Consider the following 10480-nt stretch of genomic DNA (forward strand, 5'->3'; position numbering starts at 1 on the left):
AACGGAGTTGTCTAACGTGGGTCGAAATTTGCGGACCACGCCCACGTGTGACTTCAAAGTTTGTGGTTCGGCGTACGCACACGTGTGTGTGTGTGTGGGTGGGTGTGTGTGGGTGGGTGTCTGTCCGTGCGTAGGTGTGTGTGTGTGTGTGTGTGTGTCCGTCCGTGCGTAGGTGCGTCAGTGTGTGTGTGTATGCGAGTCAGTCCACAGGCGGAAGGTATCGTCCACTGGACTACTACTATCACAGAAAGACTTTCTGTGATAGTAGTAGTCCAGTGGACGATACCTTCCGCCTGTGGTCAGTCACTGACTAGTGTGTGCGTGCGTCAGTGAGTAGTGTCAGTGTAGTGTGCGTGCGTGCGTGTGTGTGTGTGTGTGTGTGTGTGTGTGAGAGAGAGAGAGAGAGAGACTGACAGAGACAGAGCTGAGAGACAGAGACAAGCAACACTTGAAAACAGACAGAAACTTGAAGACAGAGAGGGACAGATAGACAGCCGCCGGACTGGACTGGAATTCGTGCGCGCGGCGCGTGTATGTGTTTGTGTGTGTGGTTGTTTTGTGTCTTTGTGTGTGTGTCTGTGTCTTTGTGTGTGTGTGTGTGTGTGCCAGTGGCAGTGTGTGTGTGTGCGTGCATGTGTGTGTGTGTGTGTGTCAGTGTTCCCGCCGCTCCGTGCGTGTTTGCTTGTGTGTGTGTGTGACAGTTCACGGACGTTGTATCCTCTGAAACTAGAAAGACATGTGCTTTGCTAACATGGGAATTCCAAAATAGACAAAAATGAAAATAGGCTGAGGTCCAGGAGCCGCCTAGCTGCCCCGGCGGGGTACAGGGGCAGAGGGGGAACACTGTTGGGGGAACAGGAAGCATTTTAGACCAATATTTTGATAGTTCTTGTGTAAGCAAATAATGGATAGAGAGACAATAGTATACATATAATTTAATTTACCTTTTTTTTGCCACGGACAATTTTTTATTTTCGCTGAAACGTAATTTCCTTTTTGCAGAAATCCGCGATTTCGCAGACAATTCCCATGCCTGTAAGATATGGAGATGAAAATCAGGGCAGAACAGATTGAATAGCTCTTTCCATCCCCAAGCAAAATATCTGAACACTCTTTTATCCTCACATTGAGCATGGTGATTGGGGATCAATGCTGAGCATTGGTGTTGATTTTGCATCCACTCATTTGTGTTCAGTACAAAATCCGATTACGTGTGTGGGTGTATTGTGTCTGTGCATGTGAGCAGTTTCCCATCTTTTCAAAGTCTGTGCATATACCAAGGCATAACTTCTGTACAACAGAAAATAGACGAGGATCCCAAACGCAGGCACGCACATGCAGCCCAAAAGGCACGCGTATACACACACACACACACGCACACACACACACACACACACACACACACACACACACAATTCGCAAAGAATACAGCTTGTTATAATTCAGACATTTTACTGTCAGGCAACCAACATTGTGAGGTTTGGGGGGGAAATGCAAAAAAAATGCATAATACACAATAATTGTTTGATATATATATGTGACATATACACAATACAAGTATCGTACACCACACAACTTTGAAGTGCTTGTATGTGAATGATACACATTACTCACAAGTGCTGGCACATAAATTATAAATTATACAAAATTCACAGGTGCAGGATTACACGATAGGTACAACTCACAGGTGCTCATTTACTTGGAGAAGATACAGGTGTTACATCACATTAGCAGGCAGGGGAAAGACACCAACTGTGAAATAACAACACAGAGAATAATACACACAGAGTGACGAAGCCACAGTTTTGCACATAGGTAAGGTACAGTGGGAAGTCTCCAGAATTAGCCCTGCATGTGGTTTGTCACCTCACTAAATGAATCTCAAATTGTTCACTCTTTTTTTCAACACTGGAGAGAACCATGTGGGGAAATTGCAAAAGAGCGCTCAACTTTGTGGGAATTTTGCAAGTGCAACAAGATATCACAAGCTGACGTTTCTTTACATGAAAATGAAAGACAACTCATCTTAACCTTCACACATCTTTCCAATCAGTGCAGGGTTCTGTTGTATGTTAAATTCACATGGTGTATGATGTTTGCAAACTTTTAGTTACAACATCATGTGTGTGTGTGTGTGTGTGTGTGTGTGTGTGTGTTGGGTGTGTGTGTTGGGTGTGTGTGTGTGTGTTGGGTGTGTGTGTGTGTGTGTGTGTGTGTGTGTGTGTCTGTGAAGCTAGGAATACTAATAGATATGTAAATGGAAACTGCTCATGAGTATAACCATCATCAGTCAAATAATAATAACTCGAAAAAAATTTAAACAAATTACCAAAATACAAAAACAAAGAATAACAAAGAAACAAAAAACAGGTGTTGTTTTCAAAAACCTGAACAGCATATTTTCCAACTGAATATTGACAGGTTGTACTTGTTCTTGCATTTCCTTATTTTGATGAAAGTATAACAGGACTGACTGAGTACACGTATTATGCAAAGTGTTCAATTAATTAAAAATTCATTGATTTTTTAAAACTTCAATTGATACAGGTAGCATGGCAAGTAAAATGTACGACTGCTGGGAAAATTGAGCTCAGCATAAAATCATATTAACATAAGCATACACAATTCAAGCAACAAGACAAAGAAAAAAATCTGCTATAACTTTTTGCTACTTTGAAAGTGAATCTGTATGCAGATCCTGAAAATGACAGTAAAATATGAACCGCAAAGACCCAACACACAAATTGTAACCTGTCACTACACTACAGTATCAAAATCAAACACCAATTGACCAGTAAGCTAGAAGAAAAGAGTCCCGTCTGAAGCACACCAACCATATTTAATTTCTACACTTCAGATGTGTATAAAAAAAGTTCGTAAAAAATCCTCTTGTTAACATATCGAACCCAAGATAACATCATGAGAAAATGTTTAAGCAGTTGGTGAAAGAATGTAAAATGCATTCACAAAAATTCTGCAACTGGAAGTCTGCAACTTGTTCACTCACTAACTATGCTCCTCTCAACAATAAATGAAATTTTAGAAATCTGCTTATCATTCAAACCATGTATAGCAGTTTAGTTTTTTCATCAGTATTTTATTGTGCTGGTCCCTTTTACTGGTTTCACTCTAAATATGAGTTTAAAAAATGTCACTAACAAAAATTAACATATTGTAAATTAAACTACAATAATCAAGTGTTAATATCATTATCTCCAGTAGAACGCTAAGTAATCAAATTATTCATGATGCAAAATGCGCCATTAACTTAAAATATACCCAGCACAGAGAGAAGATCTTTACCAAAGTCTTCGACACAATGAATGCTTGTGAGCAATTTTAATAACGCTCAGTAGCTAATTTGCTCTCTTTCTCAACTCTCAAAAGTAAAAGCTGGTACATGTACATGGAAAAACAATTTGGTTGAGGTACGATACAATAAAATAATTATGGGTGTTTTTTTCGCCAAGCACAGTTTCATTTGCCAAAAAAAGTCAAGAAGTCATTTGCGTTTTGTAAACAGAACTGCTTATTGAAACGAAATCAGACACTGCTGCCATCTACACACACGTATATTGCATGCATATACACACACACACACACACACACACACACACACACACACACACACACACACACACACACACAGGTTAATTGTGTTCACAATGCATGAATACAAAAACGTGCGTGAAAAAAGAAAGCCCAAATATAATAAGCAGCAATTACAATACAGGGAGCCCAAGAGGGAGAATGCACTAACCACCATTGATTCAGATCTAGAATCTTGCGTAGTCATTTTTGAAACCCCCATGAAACAAAGGTATAAATGTTCACCATTTAAAACACAATATCAGTCTGTGGTAGAATGCACATGAAAAGGAGGGGGGAAAATTGTACTCTAAACGTTTTGTTCCAACAAAATATGAATGGAAGTTCCAGATGTGCTCATAGAAACACAGGGAAGTAAGCAATGTGGAGAATTAGTCACATTCTTCTCATAATCAATACATTCGTTCTTTTATATTTTATACCTTTTTTTTTTTTATAATCTTAAAAAAAGTGACATAAGATCATCCAGCAAATACAAATATGCACTACGTACTGATGAACAATGAGCATCATCCGAACAGTATGTCTCAACCATTCATTCTACTGATCTTCACTAACACACGTTTCCCAGTACAATACTCTCTTTAACAGCTGTATAAAGATTGTTGACATAGCACATAAAGGCAATGGGGATGAGACGACACAATATTTATGAGAAGTGTTTTACACTGCCTTCTGTTTTGCTCCCTAAAACTGTCACAATTAACATCCACTCTCACCACAATTGGCCAAAACATTCACTCTCATCTAGGTCAACCACAACTCACTCTGGCTTCTATTACTGCAGTGGTATTTGTAACGTATTGTAAGGCCCCAGTCAAAGAGGAGTGAGTTGGGGCTAAATAAATAGCCACATAAAAACTCTAAGGTTTGGAGGAGCATACCTGGAGACACCAGTGGCCACCCCCTATCACAAACAGCTCCAAGGGCGGGGATGTAGCTCAGTCGGTAGCGCGCTGGATTTGTATCCAGTTGGCCGCTGTCAGCGTGAGTTCGTCCCCACGTTCGGCGAGAGATTTATTTCTCAGAGTCAACTTTGTGTGCAGACTCTCCTCGGTGTCCATGTGTACACGCAAGCACAAGACCAAGTGCGCACGAAAAAAGATCCTGTAATCCATGTCAGAGTTCGGTGGGTTATAGAAACACGAAAATACCCAGCATGCTTCCTCCGAAAACGGCGTATGGCTGCCTAAATGGCGGGATAAAAAACGGTCATACACGTAAAATTCCACTCGTGCAAAAAACACGAGTGTACGTGGGAGTTTCAGCCCACGAACGCAGAAGAAGAAGAAGAAGAAAGAAAAGCCCTATGAAAATCTGCTGTTGCGGAACTCAAACGTCTGCAAGAGCATATCGCATACCAGGAGACAACGGCAGCCAGACCCAGACATGAGAACCCCTGTTTTGCACTTGGGAGTATTCTCAAAAAAACTTGGCGTATTTTCAAAAAAATTAGTGCACTCCACACAACATTCGAAGAACCAAAATACTGGATTGGCTTTGGGATGCGCTTGTGAAGAAAAGTAGTCTTGGATTTTTGTTGATCGTATTTTTTTTTGACCCACCATACTGATCGTATTGTAGACAATCAAGCGTACAAAATACAGCCAAATCGTATGGGTTCCCAGGTCTGCAGACCCTATGATAAAAAGCTCCCTACATCGGACAGGTGTGTCTACTCGATGCACACAAAACGTAAAGCTATTATAAAATGCTCAAGGCCAGCAGACAACTCTGTTAATGCAGAGCAGCTCTTGTGAAAAGTAGACTACTGCGTCACTTCAACTGATGTATGCAGAGTCTGAACACTTTGCCTCAAAATATTTTGAGATCACAAATACCACGAGATTATCATTACTCTTCCTCTTGATGTAGAAAGACCCTATGCCCATCCAATCTTATACAGCCTAAACTGAACAAAAGAAAATTATGCACCAGTTTAAAAAAAAAAAAGTAAAAAAGTCATGGCTTCTTCATTGAAACTAATGAATTCTAGACAATTTATTCTCTAGGGCGTTAACCAATAAATTGATCATGATGCTATATATAGCTTGTGGATACATGTACTTAAAACATGATCAATCACAGATTCACAAAGAAAATGTGTGTGTAAATTAACACTTGTGCTTCTGAAAAAGTGCACCTACAGAAGAGTAATTGATTTCAACCTTTCAAGAAAAGTAAACAAAATTTTAAAAGGCATAAAATACAAGCCCAAAAAGTAAATGTTAGCAACAATTTTTGTGTACATTTTCAGTCAAATTCACAATTTTCCCAGAGTATTCCTCATTGTTAAAATACTTGTTAATGACATGAGTTTCTCCTCCTTAAAAATAAATACGAAAGAGACTTAGAGCAATACAACTTTCAGACTTTTCCATGAAAGCAGTGCCAACATACACACCAGGAGCTTCTCAAACAATCAGTCAGAACAAAATCCATTATTGCTATTCAAGGCATACAACAAAAAGTCTGTTTACGGTATCCCGACCGACCCTATTTTTTCGCGCGACCATACACTTTTTTTTGCCATTTGGGAAAAGGTCTGTTTTATGGCAAAATAACTTAAAAATGTTTTTTGGGAAAAAAAATTAAAAAAATCCCGACCTACCGACCCTATTTTTTTTGCCTATGTTACCGTAAACAGACTTTTTTTGTGTGTGGCCTAAACAGGTTATAAAATGTCTTCATATACCCACAAACATATTCATACAATCTACTCAAAATTGTACAAATCTGACAAACACATTTTCTTGGATTTTCTGCTTGGTGCTTTAACATAAAACACCAGCTTTTTTTCTTGCACAATTTCACACAATATACATAATATCTATGCATGCAAAATCACATTTGTAACATCTTGAATCACATCATTTCTGCGACAAAAAGTCTCACACAGACTACACACGCAAATGCATTAAGAGGGATTTTTGAGGATTCTCTTCATACGGAAGTCGAAGACTCTACGGCAGCAGAAGACCGTGGCAGGGTCCACTTCTTCGCTGGGCAGTTCTTGCTGAGGGTAGTCCACCTCTGGGCTTGACCAGTCCAGGTCCGGAACGATGCGAGGGCGTGGTATTGCATGGTGGTCCACTCGCCGTATTTGAGCTTGGTACCTGAAAACACAGCAAAACTTTGACTTTGTTCTTGTTTAGGTTTGGTAACGTTAGACTCTGTCTGTATTCTTCTATATTTATTCTCTTCATTGTGTATCTCTGTCTACTCTTCTTTTTACTTCAATATTCATTGCTGAGGAAGACGCAGTGTCGAAACGGATTCGTTTTTGATTGTTCATGTTGCGGTTTACTTCTGGTGAGTACATTTTCACTGTTGTCTTCTTACAGCAAAAAACGATCAAACTTGTAAAAGTTAACTTGTGACACTGGCCTTATGCTCTTTTTTTCATTTATTTTGTTCTTATAAATTTATAACAAGGATTTATGTACAGCTCATTAACTTGCTGCAGCTTAAAATTATTCTCAATTGTTCACAGGTAGGTTTGAGTATCTTTTAAATTTTACTCACTTATTGAGCACACTGACGTTTTACAATATAATGCTGTGGATTTGAGCTAAATCACACTTACGACACTTGGTTTTGACAAGAAATAAAACATCTTATACAAAAACTTATGTCCTTCAAGCATGTCCTTAATTGGACGGAGTCAACCTCGCAAAGCTGACTTCACGAAGCCAGCTGCATGAAGCTTTGGCACTGATTTTCGGTAAAAAGACTTTGCGAAGTCTCTGCGAAGTCAACTTCGGGCTCAATTGAGGAAGGTCTTCAAAAAAACCATTCTTCCTTGAATGTATTAAAGTGTCTGACAAACTCACCGACAAAACTGGTCGTACGTGAGGACGTAGCACTTGTCATCTATACATGCTACGCTGTTCTCATCTCTGTGGCGTGAAGCAAACACTTCGTTCTCCATGTCGTGTGGTTGACGGCCGGCTTCCGTGTGTTCTGGCTGGTAGTACCATAGTAGACTCATCATCTTCTCTTCTGAAATCACAAAACATCCATTTACACATCAAAGTTACACCTCTGAAACTACAAAAAAATCGTTTTTTTAATCGAAGTTACACTTCTGAAATTACATGAGTTCCATTTTTACATCAAAGTTAGTGACTTTATAAAACATCCATTTACACATCAACGTTACACCTCTGAAATTTAAAAAAACATAACATCTGTAATGACATCAAAGTTATAACAGTTCAATTAACCATTAGCAAGTACAAATCACACAAATCACATGCACATACCGTTTACAATACAAATTATTAAAATAATTTATCAGAGTATCAAAGCTTGACACAATTTGCTCTTGAAATGTATGAATGCATTGATTACAAATTATGTCATTTTTCTCTAAATGATCATGTATGAATGGAAAATTTGATGTATTGAGGGAAACATGTTTATGGATTAAAAGCTCCACAATGATGTGCATGGCAAAATTATTTAAAAAAAGAAAGAAATGTACAAATGTTAAACAAAGGGTACATCCGGCCCTTAGTAGAACACGCCTTCAAAACCTAAACTGACAGTGACCCTAAATAAAAGAAACGTATAAGTTCTATAATATAAAAAAAGGAATGCATACTTGTCTTGGGGAGTTCCCAGAAGGCGCCCACTTTGGCCACATAGGGTACATCGGACCGGCAGCCCCCTGACCGCAGCAGCACACAGTCGCGCACTCTGATGACGTCGCCGTGAGTGGAGTGTCTGATGGCCTTGTAACTCACTCGTTCTTCAGCTGGTTGGTCGAAGTGCTGCAAAGGTACACGGCTGTTTTTATAGCCAGTGACACAGCACCAGTGTAGGACAGTGGAACCCCTCTCTCAAAACCCCCAATTTACTCTCTCTTCCCTTTCAAGACCTTGCTTTTCCAGATTGTCTGTTCAAAAGCCGTGTAAATTTACCTCCATCTAACGGCACAGTATCAATCAATCAATCAATATGAGGCTTATATCGTGCGTATTCCATGGGTACAGTTCTAAGCGCAGGGATTTTTTTATTTTTTTATTTTAATTTTTTATTTTATGCAATTTATATCGCGCACATATTCAAGGCGCAGGGATTTATTTATGCTGTGTGAGATGGATTTTTTTTTACACGATACATCACGCATTCACATCGGCCAGCAGATCGCAGCCATTTCGGCGCATATCCTACTTTTCACGGCCTATTATTTCAAGTCACACAGGTATTTTGGTGGACATTTTTATCTATGCCTATACAATTTTGCCAGGAAAGACCCTTTTGTCAATCGTGGGATCTTTAACGTGCACACCCCAATGTAGTGTACACGAAGGGACCTCGGTTTTTTGTCTCATCCGAAAGACTAGCACTTGAACCCACCACCTAGGTTAGGGAAGGGGGGAGAAAATTGCTAACGCCCTGACCCAGGGTCGAACTCGCAACCTCTCGCTTCCGAGCGCAAGTGCGTTACCACTCGGCCACCCAGTCCCAGTAAGCCTCCCGTAAACCATCACAGATACTGTCGGGCTTTTACACACAGTACAAACACCCTTCCATTTGAACGCTCACCAAACGGGAACATCCTCGGTGCCCCACGTAAAGAGCGAGCAATTTTCACAGAATTTATTTTGTGTGTGGTTTATCTTTCCCCTGAGCCATCGTGAACCCGTGTGATCCAGCTTCCCTTTTTTCACAATGCAGTCATCAGTTTGTAATTTGAATGCGGCTCGCTGTGAGCTTATCTGCAATAGCACGTTATTATGTACCTCTGACTTTTCACAAAACAAACGAATGTGGTTCATAAGAACTCTAGCGATGGCTTTTGACTGCCTTTAAACCGCCGTCTGCTACGAAAACCACGACCTTGCGTGACCCTTCTTCTTCTTCTGCGTTCGTGGGCTGAAACTACCACGTACAATCGTGTTTTTGCACGAGTGGAATTTTACGTGTATGACCGTTTTTACCCCGCCATTTAGGCAGCCATACGCCGCTTTCGGAGGAACTTGCGTGACCCTGCTTCCGGGCTTTTCTTTTTTCAAACTTTCAAAACTTCGAATTGTACTGATCTTGTCTTGATGAAAAATTAATTCTTTTATAATTTAAGAATGTTTGTGTAACAAGCTGTCAATTTATTATTTAGACTTTAAAAGTTAGGTCTAGCGCCAAAACGCACCATGGTCCATTCTGATAATCATCGCTCCACGGGTATCGCCATTTGAAGGGAAGTAACTCATTTTTGACCTGAGTTCAGGATGGGTCCGATTGTTATGGAGACAATCCGAAAAATGAATTCTTTGAAAATTGCTTGCTCTTTACGTAGGGCACCTAGGATGTTCCCGTTCGGTGAGTGTTCAAATGGAAGGGTGTTTGTACTGTGTGTAAAAGCCGGACAGTGTCTGTGACGGGCGCTGTGGCGGGGTGGTAAGACGTCGGCCTCTTAATCCGAAGGTCAAGGGTTCGAATCCCGGTCGCGGCCGCCTGGTGGGTTAAGTGTGGAGATTTTTCCGATCTCCCAGGTCAACTTATGTGCAGACCTGCTAGTGGCTTATCCCCCTTCGTGTGTACACGCAAGCACAAGACCAAGTGCGCACGAAAAAAATCCTGTAATCCATGTCAGAGTTCGGTGGGTTATAGAAACACGAAAATATCCAGCATGCTTCCTCCGAAAGCGGCGTATGGCTGCCTTAATGGCGGGGTAAAAACGGTCATACACGTAAAATTCCACTCGTGCAAAAAACACGAGTGTATGTGGGAGTTTCAGCCCACGAACGCAGAAGAAGAAGAAGAAGAAGTCTGTGATGGTTTACGGGAGGCTTACGGTGCCTTTAAAGACTCCCTCCCTTTCAAGACCTGATTTATTCAGATGTGTAGGTGTTGATAGGGGGGG

At 40.5% G+C, this 10480-nt stretch overlaps 1 protein-coding gene across 2 annotated transcripts in view; it reads right to left on the minus strand.

Annotated features, from left to right (window-relative positions):
- Positions 1–1419: 1419 nt before the first annotated feature.
- The window catches only part of LOC138953907 (uncharacterized), an 85202-nt gene continuing 76141 nt past the window's right edge, over positions 1420–10480 (minus strand). For both annotated transcript variants that reach the window (XM_070325888.1, XM_070325887.1), the window contains exons 4-6: positions 8216–8384; positions 7443–7611; positions 1420–6725 (exon numbers count right to left, since the gene is read on the minus strand). In XM_070325888.1, coding sequence (XP_070181989.1) covers positions 6527–6725; positions 7443–7611; positions 8216–8384 — 537 coding nt within the window. In that variant the 3' untranslated portion in view covers positions 1420–6526. The remainder of the gene's footprint in view (positions 6726–7442; positions 7612–8215; positions 8385–10480) is intronic.

This window comes from Littorina saxatilis, linkage group LG17 (genome assembly GCF_037325665.1).
Source record: "Littorina saxatilis isolate snail1 linkage group LG17, US_GU_Lsax_2.0, whole genome shotgun sequence".
Taxonomy (NCBI): domain Eukaryota; kingdom Metazoa; phylum Mollusca; class Gastropoda; order Littorinimorpha; family Littorinidae; genus Littorina; species Littorina saxatilis.